Source organism: Panicum virgatum, chromosome 9K (genome assembly GCF_016808335.1).
Source record: "Panicum virgatum strain AP13 chromosome 9K, P.virgatum_v5, whole genome shotgun sequence".
Classification (NCBI taxonomy): Eukaryota; Viridiplantae; Streptophyta; class Magnoliopsida; order Poales; family Poaceae; genus Panicum; species Panicum virgatum.
The window spans coordinates 69656409-69677740 of record NC_053144.1 but is presented as its reverse complement, the minus strand read 5'-3'; the positions used below and the strand labels follow the sequence as shown (position 1 = coordinate 69677740).

At 47.8% G+C, this 21332-nt stretch overlaps 3 protein-coding genes across 4 annotated transcripts; 2 read left to right on the top strand and 1 right to left on the bottom strand.

Annotated features, from left to right (window-relative positions):
- The first annotated feature begins 908 nt into the window (after nucleotides 1–908).
- Nucleotides 909–5544, top strand: LOC120647504 (homeobox protein knotted-1-like 3). The gene is made up of 6 exons (XM_039924318.1): nucleotides 909–1649; nucleotides 1843–1963; nucleotides 4094–4284; nucleotides 4453–4584; nucleotides 4862–4995; nucleotides 5092–5544. Exons 1-6 carry the CDS (start codon nucleotides 1311–1313, stop codon nucleotides 5093–5095), a joined length of 921 nt encoding a protein of 306 aa, XP_039780252.1. The 5' UTR covers nucleotides 909–1310; the 3' UTR covers nucleotides 5096–5544.
- Nucleotides 5545–6208: 664 nt separating this feature from the next.
- Nucleotides 6209–9456, bottom strand: LOC120647503. 2 transcript variants are annotated; one of them, XM_039924317.1, is made up of 8 exons: nucleotides 9238–9456; nucleotides 9084–9105; nucleotides 8252–8308; nucleotides 8072–8153; nucleotides 7345–7440; nucleotides 7110–7234; nucleotides 7012–7030; nucleotides 6209–6919 (listed from the first exon to the last, which is right to left on the bottom strand). In XM_039924317.1, exons 1-8 carry the CDS (start codon nucleotides 9338–9340, stop codon nucleotides 6551–6553), a joined length of 873 nt encoding a protein of 290 aa, XP_039780251.1. In that variant the 5' UTR covers nucleotides 9341–9456; the 3' UTR covers nucleotides 6209–6550. The 2 variants fall into 2 exon arrangements, with proteins under 2 accessions (XP_039780251.1, XP_039780250.1); XM_039924316.1 differs by having other exon boundaries at nucleotides 8252–9105; nucleotides 9238–9429.
- An 8056-nt stretch (nucleotides 9457–17512) lies between these two features.
- On the top strand, nucleotides 17513–19760 carry LOC120647502. Its single transcript, XM_039924315.1, has 2 exons — nucleotides 17513–18327; nucleotides 19297–19760. The coding sequence occupies exons 1-2, from the start codon at nucleotides 17728–17730 to the stop codon at nucleotides 19348–19350; spliced, it is 654 nt and encodes a 217-aa protein (XP_039780249.1). The 5' UTR covers nucleotides 17513–17727; the 3' UTR covers nucleotides 19351–19760.
- The last annotated feature ends 1572 nt before the right edge of the window (nucleotides 19761–21332 follow it).

The window sequence follows — 21332 nt, the reverse complement described above, 5'->3', positions numbered from 1 at the left end:
TCTGTGCGTGATTGACACCACAATTGTACTTTAGAAACCGTACGCACAGCACATATCGTTTATTTGACCTTAATTAAAATAGGTGCCACAATTTCATGTCAAACTTCGATATAGCGCACTAAAAAAAACAAATAATCCATTTTTCACCCGACAAACAAAGGTGTGCCTAATTGCAACACTACTGAATCTGCATGATAACAGAAATTACACAGCATGAAAGAGTTGTAGTATGTAAGCAGTGATTACTCAGATACTCCCTCCATATCCAAAATAATTGACGTTTTGGACAAGGTTTGAGTCAAACCTTGAGAATATAAATTATGAATAACTCTCAAGTTGTTGAGATTGAAAATGTAAAAATTATATGAATTGGTTTGTCTTGAAAAATACTTTTATGAAAGTATACATATATCACTTTTTGAAAAATATTTTTAGAGAAATAAGAAGTCAAAGTTGTATTTTGGAGACCCTGGCACTGTCCTAAACGTCAATTATTTCGAGGATGGAGGGAGTACTTTATGCATGCACCTTACCTGTAGCTAGGCACACATGATCCATGTGAAGAAGCTAGTATATACACTCCCCACCCCCCCTTCATTTATTATATTGGAAGAAAAACAAACACATTGGTGCAACTCTTGGTAGCAAGCTAGCTACTACATGTAGCTAGGCACCTTCCTTAATTTAGTTGTTCCTCTTTGGGCATGCTTAGATTCCAAAGCTCTTGTCCCCCACCTCGATCATCCATCACCACTTCTCTGTCTCTCTCTCATCTTTCTTACCGCCCGCCGGCCTTGCAATTCATTCAACCTTCCTTTTCTTTTCACCTGGCCAGAGCGCGTGTTGTATTCTTCTCCGATCCGGTCCGGCGTCATCAGCTCGATCGTTCAGCCGCCTGCAGGTCCCGTCGCGGGCGGCCGCCTTTTTGCGTTGCCGTTTCCCCCCGGCTTAGGAACCCTCGAAAAGACGCCTCACCATCCTCCTTTGTGTCCTTGCTAACTAACTCCCCATTAAATCCTTCTTCCTCCCGCTGGGCGCTGCCCGCCCGCCCGCCCCTCCCCCCAGTTGCTTCATATGCTAGCTAGCTAGCTAGCTGGTCACCAGCCTGCTGCCCACACGTACCCAACGCTGTGCACGCGAACCGCCCGGCCGGCGGGAGCACCAACCGGGCCAGCAGCAGGAAAGCTAGCTAGCGCCACGACCGAGCAAGCTAGCTGCTCGAGCTATTAGGTGCCCGCCGCCGCGCAATTAAAGGATCGGAGGAGAGGCTGCAAGGGAGGAGAAGGTCGTCGCCGTCGATCGACACATATATGCAGGGCGGTGGTGATCAAGGAGGGAGCCTGGGCATGGACGTGGGCTTCGCCGGCGGCGCCGAGTGCTCGTCGTCTTCGGCCACGGCGGCGGCGGCCGCGGCAGCCGCGGCGGAGGCGGAGGAGCGGCGGCTGCTCAAGGGGGAGATCGCGGTGCACCCGCTGTGCGAGCAGCTGGTGACGGCTCACGTGGGGTGCCTGCGCGTGGCGACGCCCATCGACCACCTCCCCCTCATCGACGCGCAGCTGGCGCAGTCCAGCGGCCTCCTCCACTCCTACGCCGCCCACCACCGCCCCTTCCTCTCCCCGCACGACAAGCACGACCTCGACTCCTTCCTCGTACGTGTATCAGTAATCCCTCCTCTGCTCTGCTTGCCGGCCACACTGCAATTGCATGCCCTCTAGCTTAGACATGGCATGCATCTAGCTAGTAGCTAGCTAGGCCTCCATTGAATCGAGCTGATGATTGCTAGCTTCTTCTTCCATCCTATATATGCATCATATATGTCTTGATGCGTGGCGATCGATGCAGGCGCAGTACCTGATGCTGTTGTGCTCGTTCCGCGAGCAGCTGCAGCAGCACGTCCGGGTGCACGCCGTCGAGGCCGTCATGGCGTGCCGCGAGATCGAGCAGTCACTGCAGGACCTAACCGGTAAGATTTATTATTGGTGCTGCTGCCTCCCCTTCTTGCTTCTTCTTCAGTACCAGTAGTCTCCTTCTAATTAATTTCTCTTTCCATGCATATTCTTTCTGGTGTTATTAGTTATTTTCTTTTTCTCAAGATTTTGCCTATCAGGCGCACTTTTCTCGTCCCTGTGGTAGTTAGTCTGAATGGTACACACGTTCACTGTTTCTTAAGTTTCGTTTGACGCCTGCAAGCGTACAAAGGTAAAATTAGTTGTAGCGTCGTCTTCCATGGCCTCTCTACCTCTCATGGTGTGTATGTGTGTGAGTGCCTTGCGTTTTAAGGCTTCCTCTCAATCCTCCTCTCCATGTAGGTTTTTTATCTGTTGAGATTGATGCATGGTTCAAAACACTAAACAAGCAGCAGGTGATTTAGGGTCTGTTGGATGTGCTAAACCTATTAACACTTATATTTTCGCTAAAAATTTTAAGTGTGGCTAAAGTTTAGCCCACCCCATTAGCACTCCGTTTGGACACGATAATGTTAAACTTTAGCACTATGGAGCATTAGCACTTGCTTGGATGCAAACACCGTACCCCTTTAGTATTCGCTGATGAGCAATAATGGAATAATAAGAATGCAAAAATCAAATCAAGTAGAGCATACGTAGTATATTTATTGGCTATTGAAGACTGAAATATGTTCCAAACTGATCATCAGTCCGATGATGGTGTTAAGGCCCACGTAAACAAAGCCTAACAGCCCAAATCGTACATGGTAAGGATAGAAGAAGAAATAAACCCTAATACCATCTATGTTAGTGAAAAAAAAATGACTGAAGCCACACTACAAAAAGGTTCTTGTTTTGAGCATAATTTTCACTTTTAATTTTAAAGAGCGTGTTTTTTAAGGTTTCCAATGGTTATTATTTTGAAGTCTTAATAAAGGACAAATTTCAAAATTTTGACAACAAATTAAACCTGCTACCCAATTCTCCTATGTAGTTAGCGAGATCAAAAGCATGTATGATGGTTCCTAGCCAGAAGAGATATGGTGCTTATATAGTTGGACCACGCACCCATTAGTTGGTAGAAAAAAGAATCATCGATAAGTGTATGGTATATGTTTGTATGTATATGAGTCTTTCATGTATATAATAACTTCTTCCAAAAAAAATTCAAAGAAGTTATTATATATCCATATAGTTTTGGCATACACACATCACATACACCAAGGACAGAAGTGAGCATTCAAGCCGGTTCAAGGATTCATCTAAGATCAACAAAATCATAAATTTTCCTTAAAAAGCATATCATCATCTCCTTTATTCTCATTATTTCGCCACCACCACATACCCTATGTTACCTGAACACGACCATGCTCGGCCTCGTATGATGAGAACATACTTCTTGCACTCCCTTTTATAAGGGTATATTGCACCTCTCCTCCAAGTTATTGGCGTGTGTACAAACTTCAACTATGACTCTTAAGTTTGGTCACAGCAGCTAATCACAATGTTTACAACAAGTAAACAATTATGCCGTTCTATAAAGGTTCAGGATCACCATTTTGCTGCATCGTCATCTCTATATACTTCTTCAAGATTTATTTCTTCTTAATTTTCCACACTCTACCAATTTTATCTCTAGCTTAACTTTGGTGCAAGCAATGAGAGCGGTGATTCATTGGTTAAAGAGCGCTAGCTAGAAAAATTCCATTGTCTATATATATAACTGTGTTTTATTAGATGTTGGACTCGATGGTTAGTTCTCTAGCTGCAAAATTAATTCCAAAAACTTCTAGATCTAGCTAGCATACTGCATACATGTGTTTAATTGGGTACCTTCCAAGTGGCCATGCTGAGCTGGTACAGTTGTCTGGCTAGGCAAGCTGCTAGCAGCCTTTTCTCTCATGCACGCTCGATCGGATTCCTGCATGTCTCGTCCACGTCCACATAACCTTCGTCATTCATGCATGCCCCGTACATGTCTGTGTGGTGTCTCACAGCCGTTACTGCAAACGAGGTTGTCCTCGAGGAAAATTTCTTGTTTTATTTGAAGTCATTATATTAACTCTGTTCGATCATTTCGATTCGAGGGGGAAATCATAATTATTGCTGACGCTAAATAAAAATCATTTACTGATCGATGGATGCAGGCGCGACACTGGAGGAAGGCACAGGGGCGACCATGTCGGAGGACGAGGACGAGCCGCCGATGCTGGAGGGGGCACTGGACATGGGCTCCGACGGGCAGGACATGATGGGCTTCGGCCCGCTCCTGCCCACCGATTCCGAGCGCTCCCTTATGGAGAGGGTCAGGCAGGAGCTCAAGATCGAGCTCAAACAGGTGAGAGAGAGAGAGAGAGAGAGAGAGAGAGAGAGAGAGAGAGAGAGAGAAGAAGAAGAAGGCATTCTCTGAGCTGAATTGAAGCTGGTTTAATTAACTTGTAGCAAATAAATAAACTGAGCTTTAAGGCTTTAAGCTGATGTGAGGTCCATGTCGAATTCGTTGCAGGGTTTCAAGTCAAGAATAGAGGATGTGAGGGAAGAAATCCTTCGGAAAAGGAGGGCCGGGAAGCTGCCTGGGGACACCACCAGCATCCTCAAGCAATGGTGGCAGCAGCACTCCAAGTGGCCATACCCCACGGTGAGTGCATTGTAGCTATCATGCATGCATGCAAGAATGCAACCAGCCATCTGCTGCTACTGATCATGGTGTGGTCGCCCTCATATCATTAGCTGTTCTCCATCATCGTCCAGCTTGCTGATGACTAATAAGCTTGGCAAATATTCCTCGTGGCATTTAATTATATGCATGGTTGCTAATGAGTTCTCTCAGGAAAGAAATTAAAAATTGTGTGGTTTTTAATGTATCATGCACGCTTCACACCCTAAAGATGATATCATTTGAGTGGCTGGTACAGGAAGACGATAAGGCGAAGCTTGTTGAAGAGACTGGCCTGCAGCTGAAACAAATCAACAACTGGTTCATCAACCAGAGGAAGAGGAATTGGCACAACAACTCCCAGACGTCAACCCTCAAATCAAAGCGTAAAAGGTGACCAATATAATGATAGATACATACTACCTCCAATAATGATTTGATACATCTCTCCAATGATTATTTCTGATACACACGTATATGTGTGTGCAGGTGATGGAGATCGAGCTGCATAATGTATACCTGATACATATACCAACAACGCTAATCAAACGGAGCTGGACCATGGTGACTCTCAAAAAATAAAAGAGGATCGACCGATTCAACTGTATATCTAGTCATTAGTCAGAGGTGACAGTTTCATGACACACACACACACTAGTCTGACCACTGGCATATTTGTTTGCTGTGATTTTTATTTGAGCTCGTATGCTCAAACCATGCATATTATTCTTGTTACTGTATAGATATAGTTTGTCCCCACTGTACGTATATAATCTGATCTGAGGATTAATTCATTCCCTGTGAAAATACCATCATCAGCTGGCAGAAGGGGGGGAAAAAAGAGAAAGATACTGCATTCATGTTTGTAATTGTACTAATTAAGCTGCTGTTACCTGGCAACAACAATCTGCTGCATTCAGAAAATATGGTGGTTGTTAATCATATACAGTTGGTACGGTGCAAAACCATTCAAACGGCTGCTTCATTTTTTTTTTTTTGAGGGAAAAACGGCTGCTTCATGGATGGATCGGGATCTCTTATCGCTGTGGGCCTTGTATCAATTAGGTGTACCAGATTGATCAAAATCCGACTATCGGTGGAAATTAATTGGACCATTAGGCCTAACCAACACCACAAGACAAATTAAGAGAGCTGGAGCAAGCAGCAAGCCTCTCATGATAATACTAAAATTTTCCGGCGTATAATGAACAAGTCTTCTCGCATGCAAGGACAACGATTCTGATTAGTGTCTACTGTTACATGATTATATATATATATATATGATTAATGCCTCCAAGAGATGATTTGTCATGCAACTTGTCAAATATTCCAAGCAATTGATGCTGGAGCTAGCTACGTCTCAACCAAGGACAACTCCGTGGAGACCTCACTATCATGGAATCAACCTGATAATTGTTTCATCATCAGGAAAAAGAAGAAAAACAACAATAAGCTAGCACAGCTTGAGGGTTGCTGTCCCTCTTTGTCTATTCATCTCGTCCTATGATAATATATCTGAAAGGCACCGCTCCATGCTCGTGGTTATAAGCATTTCATTCCTTCACTCCATTACCAACTGCCATGAAGTTGTGATTATAATACAGAGTAAAGTGAACTCGCAACCACAGCATTCATTCAGGCATATAACATGACACAAACACGACCAACAATCTCCAGGAACAACGTAATGTTATCACCAAATTCAGTTACAGATTAACTTTCTGACTGACTTGCACAATTCACCGCCCCTCCTTATTTGAAGAATATACTCGACACATGTCAGTGATGAGTTCACCAGAGGATCAAAATACCGTTCATTGTTTACCACGCAGAGCAATCGCACATGGTGTCTCGACATCACCTATAATGCTACGGCAGTCCTACTGTTTACATGTCCACAATATTTCAGGTGCCTGGCAAAGGCGTCTCTCCAATTGACGTGTGTTCTTTACTTGGCCGGGTAACCCTCTGGGGGGTAGGAACCTTGCGCCGGGGGGTAGGAACCTTGCTGCGGGTAACCAGGCGGTGGGTAGGCACCACCCTGGGGATAACCTTGGGCAGGCGGAGGGTATGCACCACCCTGGGGGTAACCTTGAGCAGGAGGGTATGCACCACCCTGGGGGTAACCAGCTGGCGGATAACCTTGACCTGGAGGTGGATAGCTACCATAAGGCTGACCGTAGGCTGGTTGTGGTGCGTATCCGGCAGGAGGCGGGGTAGGCTGATCGATGCGTGACATTTGTTGCACTGGAGGCACTGCCATGGGCTGTGGGCCGAACTTCCCATCCCTCTTGTCCATTTCGATTTTGTGTTGTGTCTGCATTTGCATTTCAATGGCATAAGATGGAGATGCAAGGGTTTGGAGAGTGATGACCAGTAAGGTTACAAGCAAAAAAGGATGTTATTTACCTGCATACATGCGCATACCCTGCAAAGAAGGGGAATACAATTATCAGAACTGGGAACACTACTATGGAGATGAGTAAGGAGGGTTAAGGGAGCCTTACGTCCAGTAGACCAAATCAGACATGCAGTTAAGGATCTGGGAAGCCTCTGAAAGCTCCTCACTCCCAACAATAGCTGCAACTATAGAGAAGATGCAAGCAACTTGTTGAAGGCAGACCATGAAGCCCTACAGTATAATGTGATATTCAGTTGAGCTGACATTGCAGGAAGCCCGGCATAGGACCTTAAATTTAAGCAGCTTTAGACAGAAGAGATATAAGAGGGAAGTGGGGTTACAATGATGCAGTTATCGCACTGAGTTGTCTGTATGTTGAATTCATCTTGCAGCAAGAAACGGGTTGACGCAACTGAATTGCCAAAGCAAAGAAACACCTGAAAAGAAAGCGGCAAAGAGCAGGTTCAAGTTAGATCAAGTTTTACCTAGACTTCAAGTTATCGAGAAGACGGCATCAGAGGTTTTAATGTGACAAATGGGGCTTTACATCAGCACCGCCCCACAAGCCTTCAATTGTACAATGGTAGCTAGTATATTGATTAAATACCAAAAAGAAAAAGCTAGCCGCAGAAGCCTGTCTCAAGTATAACTGATCCTTTGTGATCATTCAAGCTAAATACACTGTGTTCCCCGGATACCATGAATACATAATGTACACTGAGGTTAGCTGTTAGACTACATGCGTACGTTACCATTCCATCATGGTAACACCCGCTGGCCTCCCTTCCTATCTCTTGATATTCTATCGGATTAATGTTTCTATAAACCGAAGAGACACAGACAAGGAAGGGACATGAAATATGAAATTTGAATAAGTTCGAACTACTGCCATGTAATAGGAGCCATCAGTTTAAAACATCCGCATAATAGCTATTAGACATATCCCATATGGAATTCAAGCATTAGACATATCCCATATGGAATTCAAGCATGTGCAACTCATAAACTAAGCACTACACTGAGAAGAAACAGTAAGGTAAAAAGAAAATTGAATGAGCATTGTTGTACCTCAGTTGCAAGACAAAACTCTGGGCACCGACTTTCACCACACCTTCCACTGCATGGCATATATCCAGCACAACAGACATATCTGCATCACAAAAGCGCAATGGGAATAAGTGATGAGGGAGACTCTAAACAAAAAGTTCATGTGACAATCCTAACAAAACAAAATCGAGTGTATGCTACCTTGACATGTCATTATAGAGAGCCCTTTTGCGAAGCATGTATGACACGCATGGTCCACTGAACAGAAACAGGAAAATGCAGCGGATTAACAGATGGGTAGAAATCTTCACATTTCCAAGTGCTATAACCGTGGCTACCAAATGCAAATGTATACAGCCTTGACATGCTAGATGAGCACAACATGCCATAACAGCACAGTACAAAATGGTAGACATACTAGACCTTAGCAATGGTTTGGAAATGCTGAGTGCCAAACAAAATAAAGCCCTTTCATGGTTGATTGAGAGTGAGTGCATATTCCGGAACGAAGCTGAAGGCAGAGAACAAGCATTATTGGTCCAAGACCCATCAGAAACAAAAGGTAATAGACGCTTTCAATGCCCTTTGGCCCAGTTCATCTGGTGAAGCTAGTAAAGGATCATTTCCCCAATTCCTGTTGATCATTTCTACAGTAACAGGCTTCAGGGTTAGATAAAAGCAGGCAGCTATCCTCTTCTGGGTTTGCAGCAGATAAAAATAGGCTATGGGAACCTGTCACAATGATAGGAATTTATAGAGACACGCTAGCTGTCCCAATGTCGTGCAGCTGCAGGCCAAACTTAAATGCGCAAGGAATAATTGATGCGAATATGCCAAATCCCCAGAAGAGGGAAGTGCCAATCTGCCAATGCACAACGCAGAATCCACACAGAACCCTCAAAACTAAAATCCCCTAAAACCCTAACTACACTGGGAAACAGAGCAGGCAAATTTCCTCAGATCTACGAAAAGCAAAGGGTCTTCGATACCCAAAGACCGCAGAAACGGGGATCGGGGAGGGTCGATCGCTCACCACCACAGCGCGAGGCAGCAGTCTGCAACACCAAAAGGAGCGGAAAATACATCAGGACACGAATTCCCCTGCGGGAGGCCAGATCACGCACCGGGAGAGATGGGGAACAAAAAGGAGGAAATGAAGAGGGCTAAGAGCAGGGGCGATTGCATACAGGGGAAGTCGGCCTTCATGGTGCCCATGATGTCGGTGTGCCAGAGGTTGCGGTAGCTCTGGCGGAGATGCATCTTCTCGAGGTTGGCCTGCGACGACGCCATCGCCGCTGCCTCCGGGGATCGCCGATCTGGGGAGGTGGGAGAGGAGACCCGGTAGGGCTCTGCTTTGCTTCAACTGGGGAAGGGGGCGTAGGGTTGGGGGCGACGGGACGGGGTTGGGGGCGACGGCTTTGAAAGGACCTGACTGGCAGTGGGGTCAGGTGATCAGGTCAATGTCGCGGAGTGCCCGGAGTCGCCTATTCGCCTCTCCCTTTTTTTATTTCTCAGAGATATTTTTATTTTTTATTTATTTAGATTTTTTAAGGGGGTAGAAAACAACTCAACGATGAACAGAAATAGTCCGGATACAAACACCCCTCAGTCGATAACAAAACCACACATGGCGGCCAACCGAATTGTAGATGGCACTCCTTGTCAGCTTGTATGCTTCTTGATTGAATTCTTTCCGCTCGTTGATAAAATCAATCTTCAGGAAACTTGTCATTGACTCCTTGATTTCTCGGGTGATGTGGCCATACCGACCCATCCCATCTTCCTGAAGACTTCTTACTGTGTTCAAGTAGTCGCTAGCAACTCTGACCTTTTGAAAAAGGAGGTCGCTCGCCAAAGCCAAGTCTTCCCTGCACGCCAATACCTTCAAAGTTTTTGGATCAAATACACCAGGAAACACAAGTGTTGATGCACCAAGAAAGGAGTCTGAGCTATCACGGGCAACAGCTGCAACAGATGCTTGGTTGGAATTCTTTGATGTTGCAGCATCCACGTTAATCTTAACAAAGTCTAGTGGAGGGGGAATCCATCTGGCGCCCTGGTACTGCACTTGCTTATCTTCCCTTGGCGTGGGTTTCGTCAGCTCCAAGTCAGCAATATAATGGCTGATGAAGTTGTGCGTTGATAGCGCGGATTGAAAAATAGCTTCATGGATTGCTTTTCTCCTTGCATACCAAATAGCCCACATCGTGACTACTACCCGTACTAGATCATCACTGGCCAGTTCGGAGAATACATGCGCCAGCCACGCCCTCGCGCCCTGCTCCTGCAATTCTCCAATGAGGTCGGTGATCTCATCCTTCTCTAGAGCCCACATGCATTTCGCCATGTTGCACTCCACAAGTGAGTGCTTCCAAGAATCCTCTAGCCCACAGATAGCACAGGAGCTGCTTGCAGCCATATTTCGATGATGAAGAACATCGCCAAAAGGAATAGACTGTCGCGCCAAGCGCCACAGAAATAATCTAATTTTGGAAGGAACCTGAACTTGTCATAGCGACTTCCACTCTCTTTCTTCAGACTTATAGTCAGACTTTCCTGGCCGGCCATCTAACCATGCCGTCATCTTTTCTCTATTCATCACCAGCATACGATAGGCTGATCTCACCGAGAACACCCCTTTTCTTTCATAATGCTATGTCCAGAAATCATTCTGGTGTCTCATGCTGAGAGGAATTCCACTGATCACCTCGACATCCATTGGGTTGAAGTAGTGCTCCAACTTGTGCTGATCCCATCGTGCTTCAGATTGGTCAATTAGCTTGCTTACCATGATCGGAGGATCCGGCTTATCTGTCGGCACAGGCCGGAGAAGGCCATCCCTGGGTAGCCAATTCATGGACCAGATTTTAGTTGAGTCACCAGTGCCTATCCTCCGTATGATTCCCTGTGACAAAACTTCTTTGCCCTCCATAATTACCCTCCACATTCGCGAAGGATGCACTCCCAGACCTGCTCCCAAGAAATCCCCATGAGAATAGTACACAGCCCTCAGAACACGTGCACTAAGCGAGTCAGGACCATGCAGAATTATCCATGCTTGTCTAGCCAACAGGGCAAGATTAAATAACTCTATGTCACGAAAGTCTAATCCTCCACAAAATTTCGGCTTTGTCATATCATCCCAGGCAACCCAACAAGTCTTTCTTTTTCCTTCTTTGCTTCCCCACCAGAATTTACGAAGAACACTGTTAATATGTTGACACAATCCCCGTGGTAATTTAAAGCAGGACATGGAATATGTAGGAATCGCTTGAGCCACAGCTTTGATCAAAATTTCCTTGCCTCTTGCTAACAGCGACTGCTCCATCCACCCCTGAACCCACTTCCAAACTCTGTCTTTCAAGTACTTGAAAGCGCCACTTACCGAGACCCCCACATCTGATGGCATGCCAAGGTATTTGTCGCTCAAGGACATATTGTGAACTTCCAGTAGATTCATTATTTCTCCCTTAGTGCTATGAGGAACACCTTTGGCACAATGAATAGATGATTTGTCCATATTCACCAGCTGGCCCGACACCTTACAATATATTTGCAATATCTCCTTAATCTCCTGTGCACTCGCCACATTAGCTCTGAAAAACAATAGGCTATCATCTGCGAATAGTAGGTGACTGACCACCGGAGCCGACGGCGCCACCATGATTCCACTTAAGTGCGATGACTGAATTCTTGATTTTATTAGGCACGAGAGGCCCTCTACTGCTAATAGAAATAAATATGGAGAGATAGGATCCCCTGGCGGATTCCTCTCGACGGTCTAAACTTGTTAAGGCATTCACCATTAAATAGAACCGAGAAAGAGACTGAGGAAACCAATCGCATTACCATCTGTACCCAAAGTTGATGGAAGCCGAGTCGAAGCATAATCGCCTGAAGATAGCACCATTCAACCCGGTCATATGCCTTCCGCATGTCAAGCTTCAGTGCACAACAGCTTAAGTCCCGAGCTTTTTTCTGCTTCATAGAATGCATACACTCGTAAGCAATAATTATGTTATCAGTAATAAGCCGGCCAAGGACGAAAGCAGATTGCTCTTCAGCAATGATCTGGGGAAGGATATGCTTGAGGCGATTAGCAACCACCTTCGACGCAATTTTATAGATTACATTGCATAGACTTATTGGTCTATATTGGCCCAGATCATCAGCCTTTTCCACCTTCGGAATCAGAACCAACAAGATCTCGTCAATGCTTGCCACATCATCTTCACCTTGTAAAATTCGTAGCACCACCGAAGTAAGTTCTTCCCCACACAGTTCCCAATGGCGCTGGAAGAAGTGCGTCGGGAATCCGTCGGGCCTAGGAGCTTTTGTTGGAAACATCTGAAAAAGGACTTCTTTCACCTCCTTACTGTCAAAAGGTGTAAGGAGTATGTCGTTCATCTCGGGTGTGACTTTTATTGGGACATTTTGTAGCAATCTCTCCATGTCACTAACCCCCTCTGAACTGAACAAACTTTTGTAAAAGTTTGTCGCTAAACTGCCCATCTCCTGGGCATCCTCAGTTACTTGATCATCAGGCCGCTTCAGGCTTGTGATTTTGTTCTTTTTCCTACGTTGGCTGGCTCGTAGGTGGAAAAAGCGGGTATTTTTGTCCCCTGCTGTCAACCACCTTATTCTCGAACGCTGCTGCCACATGACCTCCTCTCTATGTTGCAGCTCCACGATCCTATCCGTGATCTTGATTTCGACATGGGATGGCCCCGAGCGGTGAGGATCTGCCTGCAGTTTCTCCAACTCCTCCTTGAACTTTTTCAACTCCAGGCGAACCTGCCCAAAGGTATATAGCCCCAAGCTTTGCATTCTCCCAGCCGCATCAGAGAGCTTGCTAGTTAAATCATCCGGTTCCAAAGAGCAAAGCTCAGCTCCTTTTTTCTATCTAAACCTACGACACCGGGAAATGACAGGGTGGCCCAGTGGTGAGGAATTGGGCTGGCCGCCGAGAGATTGGGCCGAGCCTGGTTTTCGTTGGGCATTGAGAAGATGCATTTCCTTTTGTAGTTCTCGTTTCTTCATGCACCAGAGTAAGCAAGGTCAAGGAAGGAGGAAGATAATCCTAACCTAAAAAATCAACACCAAGGAAGCAGCAGCCGTGTGGCCGTGCAGGAGCTCCGGATGAGCGCAAGCCGAGGTCCGCCGGCGCTGCCTGCTCCGTCCTCTCCGATTCCGATCACCAATCGTACGAGCAGCTGCTGCACCACATGGACATGGGGTCTGGCCACTGGTTTCTCTTCTTCCATGGTGAGGCTGAGGCGGCACGTTTGTTGAGTGCATTTGGCACGCCAGCTGGAGTAGAAAACGAGTGAGGAGGACAGGCAGGGGAATTCATTCCTTACTCGCCAAGGCGAAATAAGAGACTCCTTCCTTGCTTGAGGAGGTCAGAAGTCGTCGGGAGACGAGGAGAAGATCTCTGATCCATTGCATGCGACCCGAGGTCTCCATCGCGCGTGAGATCACCGTGCGGCGGCATGTGATCTAACCTGACGCGGTTGACCCGCCCTCTTGCCTTGCCTGCTACCACCGAGACCGAGCTAGGGGAAAACAGTGACGTTGCCCACACACACCGCCAATCGTGCCTCTGCCTGATTGTTGGCGTCTACTTCTGGGTTCATTTCATATTGCTGTCGAGATAAGGAACTGAGAGAGAGGCTGGCTGCCATGCCATCTCCGCTGGAGCTGGACGACAATGCGTTGGAGTGACACCGGTGAGCGAATCCGGGCCGTTAATTCGGTTGGTGCCGCGTCAGCTAGCGCCCCCGAGGGAAGTGGCCGATTGGGTGGAGCAAGTAGCTAGTAGAGCCTAGAGAAGAAGAAAAAAAGAACGGATGTGCTCGGTGCTCCTTTCACTCCTCCCTGCCAGAAAATTAAGAAACATGGAAGTGGGATAAGAACCTGATTCGGATCGGATAAGTCGTAATCGCGATCTAGAAGCCCGAGGGGTGCTAACGCTTTCTTGAAAAAGAAGCTTCTTAACTCTTGCAGATGGTGTAAAGAGAGAAACGAGGATGAAGATAGTGGTGGAGCTAGCTCAGCTGCCCGTGAGGTACCTGCCGACTGACTGGCTGATTGGGATGCATGTGAAAAAGGAGAGAGCTAGCTGAAGCGGATAAAGATGTGACACAAGGCGCACTTGCTTGCTTTGGGTTATTACAAATTCAGGTGGGGCTGACGTGGGCTTGTCTTATCCTCTTACCACCCTCCATTTGCCGTGTCAAACGTGAAATATCTACCCTGTCATACGCAACAGTTCAGTTTTCTTTCCCTATCCCTTTTACTTTTTTTCAGCTGTGATTGTGAACTACTAGTAGTAGTTAGCAGTGCTGTGTGTTGGCCTGCGTAAGCTGCAACAAACATCGTCGGCACATGGAGCGTCCAATGCAATTTGTCTGTCGTCGCGGCGTGGCCCGACGCATATCCATCCAGATCCATCTGCAGACAGGATGAGCATTCCAGCAGTAGCATGGAGGAAGCCCACGCTGCCTGCGGCCTTAGATTTGGAGCATTATTTATTTATTTTGCAACATGGCGGTCCATCATCTCAGAGATTCAGGGCCGGCCTCTGTTTCGGGACCTGTTAATTTGTTGCTCTGCCGGGAGACGCGGATTTCTCAACAAGGAAACGCGTTCTAAAAGTAAAGAGTTGCACTCGCAAGGTAATTTCGGGCCGTTTAGTTCCCAAAATAAAAATTTTTGAATGTCAAATCGACTGTTTGACCAGATGTCGGGAGGGTTTTTCGGACACTAATTAAAAAACTAATTTCATAACTCATAAGGAAACCGCGAGACGAATCTTTTGAGACCTTTGACCGCATCATTAGCACATGTGGGTTACTGTAGTATTTATGACTAATCATGCACTAATTAGGCTCAAAAGATTCGTCTCGTCGTGTACATCCAAACTGTGCAATTGGTTTTGTTTTTTAACTACATTTAATATTCCATGCATGTGTTCAAAGATGAGCTAAAAAATTTTGGATGAAAATTTTTGGTAACTAAACACACCTATCTATGGGAATGGAAAAGGCTATACTAGTATGTGAACCAGGCCTCGTATGGTATTCTGACCGATGGAAAGGAGGACTACTGATGCGTGAAGAAACGAGCAACAGCTAGCCAACTGTGTGGTTTCTCGAGTCAGAAAACAGCAATAATAGTCTCGAGGAAAATTCTAATACCGGGGTGCCATCAGCAGAAACATCTATCTTGGCTCATGATCAGCTCTAGATCGAGCAGCTTGTGAGCAGGAAATCTCCAAAAATAAAAAAAACAAATGTCCTGCTCCCGCTTCCAACTTGCGCCATGATGTTTGTCAAACACGAAACGGATCAGCGATGACGTCGTCATCGAGATTCTCTTAACTTAAACCAACGAGTGTGTGTGTGTTTTGTACTCAGCCGAACCTTATATTATTATATAATCCTAATACTAATACCTTGCGCGATTACGTACGCGCGCGCGCATTTCCATCATCAAACGGTACCTAAAATGAAGTTTCAGCAGAGAATACCTCCGCCTTGACTATTGTTTTCAGAAAACATGTCCTAGCTAGTAGTACACGCGATCACCCATCAGGTTAATCAATGGCACGTGTGTAATAAACTGCTAGGAATAGACAAGCGTGGTGCGTCCGAATACCTGTGATGTTTCCAAGCCTTTTTTTTTTTCCTGAGGCGAATACCTGTCAGAGATGGAATCAAGAACCAACCAAACCAACCCAAGGCCGGCCAGGGATGGGACGACGGCCGGGTTTTCAAAAGGATTCCCTAGCTTTCCTCCGCCGTACCACCGGAGCCCGGCAGGCACAAGACGCACAATTATTAAGGAAAGGGGCGGCGGCCGGTAACGACTGTCGACGGTTGCCGCGGCTGCACATGGCGGGAGGGAGACCGCAGATCGCGCGCGGCAGGCATCGATCGGCATGTGAGCAAGTGCCACCCTCCGATCCGCCGCCGGCCGGCCCTGAACCCAGCCCATGTTTAGTTACGTAATTCTAAATTCTAAATTTTTTTATGGCATATATATGGAGACTTAAATCTAAACGAAATAAAAAACGTATTGCACAGTTTATTTGTAAATCGCGAGTTTATTAGATCGTAACTAGACGCTAAATTGTTACAGTAATGCTACAATAAACAACTTCTAATGACGGATTAATTAGGCTCATTAAATTCGTCTCGCGATTTACAGACGAGTTTTGTAATTACTTTTATGATTAGTCTATGTTTAGTACTTCAAAAATAAAAAAAAAAATTTAAAAAACTTTACGGCCTGTAACTAAACAACCAATCCAGCTGCGCGTGAATATTTCTTCCAGCCTTCCAGGCTTTTGCAGCCTTCCAAGGCTTTTGCAGCATGCATCTGGCGAACTGGCACGCCGGTTCGACTCGTCGCCCGGGATGCTCGTCTCGTCAGGCCCCCAGGGCCAAGGCCGGTCGCTCGATGCGGGCGGCCAGGGACGACCGGACCGGACCGTGTCTTCAGTGGGATTCCCTTTGGGTTGGGACCCCCCGGCCGGCACAACACCACAAGGCACGAGTGGGGCGGCCGGTAACGGTTGCCGCGCGCGTGCCGCGGCCGGCGGCTCCACATGGCGACCAGGCGCGCGGGAGGGAGACCGCATGTGCCGCCCGCCGGCCAAGAATCTAGCCGGGGAGGTGTCCGGGGCCTGGGACCGGGAGAATGGATGTCGAGCGCAACCACAACATGGCTTCCATTGTGTCTTCCTCCCCCATCCCGAATTAAAGCACGGGGTTTTTTTAGCTCTTGTTCTCGTGCATCGACCCTTCCTCCTTCCTGCAGCTCGTTTAATTATTTGCTGACCCTGATTTTGACGTTTATCCGAGTGAGAGTCAGCGTAGAACGTTCGGAAGTGACAGGTGGAGGAGTACGTACGTGTCTGGACAAACGACCTTCTAGAGTTATTCCGTTTCCTACTCACAATTCAACCGTAACTCTTTAAGACACGCTCGTACGCCTCTCCGATTGTCTCTGGACCCGTTTTTTTTTTTGTGACACGAGAATTGAACCCGTTACGGCATAGAGTTCCGGTACGAGTTTTACCTGCACACTACCAGTCGCACAGATTTATCATGGTCGCCTCGCCGCCGAGGCAGTCGTAAACAAACGCAGGTGGTTAGTACGAGCGATCAGCGCCAAAACCCCGTGACAAATCGGCCCGTCCGTTTCCCCTTCCCACGAGTTCCACGACCGCCCGCCCACCACCCGGGTTCCCCGGCGGCCCCGCCCTTGGCCCCTCCTCCCTCGAGCCCGCGCAAGTAGCCGCCAGCCGGGGCGGAAGCTTCTCCACCCTCTCCCACGCAGCCGCTGACGCAGCGCCGCAGCCCGTTGCGCTGCCGTGGCCGTGGGGCCAGCCGGTCAAACCATCCAGTCTGACCAGGCCTCTCTTCCCTTCCCCTTGGCCCCCAACTCCCCCACCTCCTCCCCCTCCGCCTCGCCTTCTTCTTCTTCGCTTAAAAGCTCCGCCCCCCGACCCGACCGAATCCACTCTCCTCCCCAACCCGCGGCCGCCGCCACCAAACCAGACCACTGCGTGCCCGTATCATCATACCGCCCGCTCCGCCCGGCCGGATTCCTTCCTCCACACTGGTCTTCGTTCAGCGGCGCACTGACGAGGCGGCGTTGATCGGCTGGCCATGGAGAAGACCAAGCTCCCGCTCCCGCTGGTGCACAGCGACCGCCTCTGGGCGCGCCCGTGGCGCTGGGCCAAGACCGCCTTCTTCATCGTCGCCATGCTCGCCTCGCTGCTCCTCGTCTGCGCGCCGCCGCTCCTCGTCGTGCTGCTCGACCTCCTCCTCCCGCCCGCGCTCCTCTCCAACTTCCTCCGCGCGCAGGCACACTCACCCGCCGCCACCGTCTCCTTCGCCGCCTCGCTCGCCGACCAGGCCAGGGCCTTCCGCTTCGCCTCCTCGCTCGTCGACCTCCCCGCCGTCTCCGCCGCGCGCTCCCTCCTCATCCTCTGCGCCTACACCGCGTGCGGCGGCGGCGCGGCCTACATGTGGGTGGCCGTCACCTGCAGCGTCGGATCTCTCTGCTACGTCCTCGCCAAGGCCGTCGCCGTGTTCGGCGTCGCCGCCGCCCCCGGGCTCGGCCTGCAGGGGAAGGGACAGCTCGTTGCCGTCGAGGCCATGTTCCTCATGTCTCTCGCGCTCGCCGTAGCGCACCTTGCCATGGCGTACCGCGCCAGCTGCCGGGAGCGCCGCCGCCTGCTCGTCTACAGAATCGACGTCGAAGCTGTGAGTGCCCTCCTTCCTTCCTTCGTTCATACTTCCAATTCGTCTCGCCTTAAACTTCATCACAACATTAATTGCTCAAAAAAAAAACTTCACAACATAAAAAGAAATAAAATCTTAACATCACCAACGATCGAGCTTTGCAATTCGTTCAAAAAAAGATTTTTGCAATTGTTGTGTGAGTGGCAAAAAAAAGGCAAAAGATTTTGCTGTGTAATCCGTTCCAGAACATGCCGGGGATTACGAGTGAGTATATGACCACCACCAGCTTTCGGCCAAAAGGCCTGTAGGATAAACCGAGTTCATTCCGCCATGGAATCTGCTTTTGCCGGCCCGGACGCCCCAACTGAAAATACAGTTTGTGCAGTTTCCAGGACGGCTAGAACTACCCTGTAGGCGCGTTCATATTGTTCACATAGCTTAATAGATAGTATTTCGTTGCATTTGCCTTGCATTACAGTTATTGTCACTGCCAGTAGCCCTCTCCTCCCAGAAGGCCAGAACATTCACAGTCAAATCCCAACCACCTTCTTAGAAGTTGCAGGCCAACTGCGTGAAGACACGGTCCACTATCCTAACCTGAAAACAATAATTTCCACGCGTTGGACGTCACAGCAGCAGGTTAGGAGCATGTCGATCAGGACAGGTCTCTTAGAGCAAAGATCCCCAGCCGCCTTCTAGAAATATCAAGAAAACAGCATCCATCCGTGACCAGGGAGCACAATTGACATCACAAGTTCACAACTGAGCGTTCCGGTTCCGGCCTATATCCATCACTGTCGAGAGGTAGCGCCTTGCTGGTTTTGTTTTGGCGTGGCCGTCGAGGCTGGAGAACCACGGAGACTTCGTCAGATTTTTAGCTGTCATGAAAGTGAACTGAAAATTCGGACGTTTCCACATAATTCTTAACACATGCATGTGGAACTCCAATACACTGGTTTGCTAAACCCTGATTTGATTTGATCTATGCAGGTAAGACTAAAGGGAGGCCAGACACCCAAGGCCCTGAAGCAATGCCTGGTCTGACGACGTCTGCTCCTCGCAGCTGGGTGGAATCTGAACGCACGGCGCGGCAGCAACCGGCAGGCTTCAGTTCAGACAACACACGGAGCGGGCCCTGCATTCAGATTCAGGTACAGGGCTGTTCCGTGCGGTCCCAAATTTTGGTTCGAGAAGCTGTGTATAGCCCGATCCGATCGCCACGTCCATGTAATCCCTCACGGCGCCAAAGTGAAAACTTAGTACTAGTAGTATAAATCTGTAGATACAGTACGTCTGGAACATTTGTGCTTCGGCCTCCTGCAGCTAATGCAAACACAGGATGAGCCGTGCAGCAGATGCTTGTTGGCCTGGAATTGTGAATACTACCTGTCACGTGCAGGCAGATGTGACAATGGGCGAATTTAAATTTGGTTTCATGGTTGGTTGGAACTTCAGATCAGATTTTGAAACGCTTCGGCAGTTCTCCGTACGGTGGGGGCATCTCCTGATCGAACACGCCTGAATATTTATTGGTTTCTGTTTCAGAAAGAAGGATGTAAACCTCAATCGGTTTTCAGCTGTCGTCAAAATATTTAGATGTTATGATTCTAAAAAAAAAAGATGTTATCGTAGTCGTGTCGCCAGTTCCTGAAAGCGGCGCGTGAACAATAATTCTGTTCACTAAATTAAGAAAACTAAAAAAATCATATTTCTAAAATTTTGAAAACAAATCTCAGAAAAAAAATCAAAGGCAAGGCTATTCAATAGTTCATCACTGGGATGTATGTACGAGGAATAGCTTTTGAACGCCCATGTGGCCTAGTGTTAGAGATCCATACTGTGATTTGTGAACTCCTCGTAGATTTCCCTGATGAGTAAACATAAAAATTTTACTCTGTTCTGCTGGCTGTTTTTCCAGCCAACTAACAGTATTTTTCTCTCACACCAAACCAGCACCAGCACCAGCACCAGCCAGCAGTAATTTTCTCTCACAACAAACCAGCACCAGCCACCAACCGCAGCCAGCAGAACAGAGTGAAAGCAAGTTTTCGGAAGGGTCAACAGAAAGGAGTAAGTTTTCCAGCAGCCCAATAATCTTATGATCCAGATTGTTGACCAAAGAGAAAGGATGACTTTTGACGCGTTTCTTCTAGAAGACTGGAATTGCGGGCTTTCGTGACGTGGTCAAAAGTCAGAGTTCAGGCGCCTGCCAGTGACGTCGTTTTGCGTCAGCACTTGAGAAAAGACCAAGTGGCCGGCCCAGGTCCCCAAAATAGTAAGCCCATAACTTCCGGCTCAATACCAGTTATCCTACTCAGCCCAACAAGACCAGTGCGGCCCTGGGCCAAAAAAATCATAGTGGCTAACTCCTCTGAAAAAAAAAACAATCAGAGTACCTTCAGAAGGAAAATGAATAAGTGGATCTGGATATACACAGGAACCTTGTGAAATCACCAACTTAACGTCATACACATCAAAAGTTGTATCTATCGTCTTTGAAAGATACACCGGTTTGATGGCTTGTCTAAAACCACGCGACCAATTTCGTCTCTTCTCCGATTCCTACGCAGTCATCTCACACGTCCCGTATCGTCGTCGTTGTCTATAGCTCGGAGGACATCAGAGCTCACATTCTGGTTCTGATCGATCTACAGTAGAACCGCAGGTACTGTAATAGGGACTAGTAGTAGGGAGCATTATATTGACAGTCTGAATCGGCATTAGGTGCTGCATGCGGTCGATCGAGCTAGTGGTGGTTGACTTACGATATGATTAATAAGCAAGCTGTGTTGGATGAATGAATAGAATCCATGAGGTCGCAACGCATGCGTATGCCAATCTGTCAATGCAACAGATTAAAGTGGCTTTAGTCGCAATCATGGTTTGAATTGACGAGGCCCGATGGCTCCAAAAATGTCCCCTTCGTACCGTTCTGATGAGCAGTAGCGCGCTGGAGAGCATCTATCCGTCGGCAGCCCTGTAGCCATGGCGAGCGGCGGGAATGCGTGATCGACCATGTAGCCGAG

Bases quoted from the DNA above. Each gene is read 5' to 3' on its own strand.
- LOC120647502 (XM_039924315.1), top strand. From the start codon at position 17,728: ATGGAGAAGACCAAGCTCCCGCTCCCGCTGGTGCACAGCGACCGCCTC. The intron at 18,328-19,296 runs GTGAGTGCCCTC...TGATCTATGCAG, and splicing joins ACAGAATCGACGTCGAAGCT to GTAAGACTAAAGGGAGGCCA.
- LOC120647504 (XM_039924318.1), top strand. From the start codon at position 1,311: ATGCAGGGCGGTGGTGATCAAGGAGGGAGCCTGGGCATGGACGTGGGC. The intron at 4,285-4,452 runs GTGAGAGAGAGA...AATTCGTTGCAG, and splicing joins TCAAGATCGAGCTCAAACAG to GGTTTCAAGTCAAGAATAGA. The intron at 4,585-4,861 runs GTGAGTGCATTG...TGGCTGGTACAG, and splicing joins CCAAGTGGCCATACCCCACG to GAAGACGATAAGGCGAAGCT.
- LOC120647503 (XM_039924316.1), bottom strand. From the start codon at position 8,547: ATGCACTCACTCTCAATCAACCATGAAAGGGCTTTATTTTGTTTGGCA. The intron at 7,441-8,071 runs GTACAACAATGC...CTTTCTTTTCAG, and splicing joins AGTTTTGTCTTGCAACTGAG to GTGTTTCTTTGCTTTGGCAA. The intron at 7,235-7,344 runs GTAACCCCACTT...ATTATACTGTAG, and splicing joins AGTGCGATAACTGCATCATT to GGCTTCATGGTCTGCCTTCA.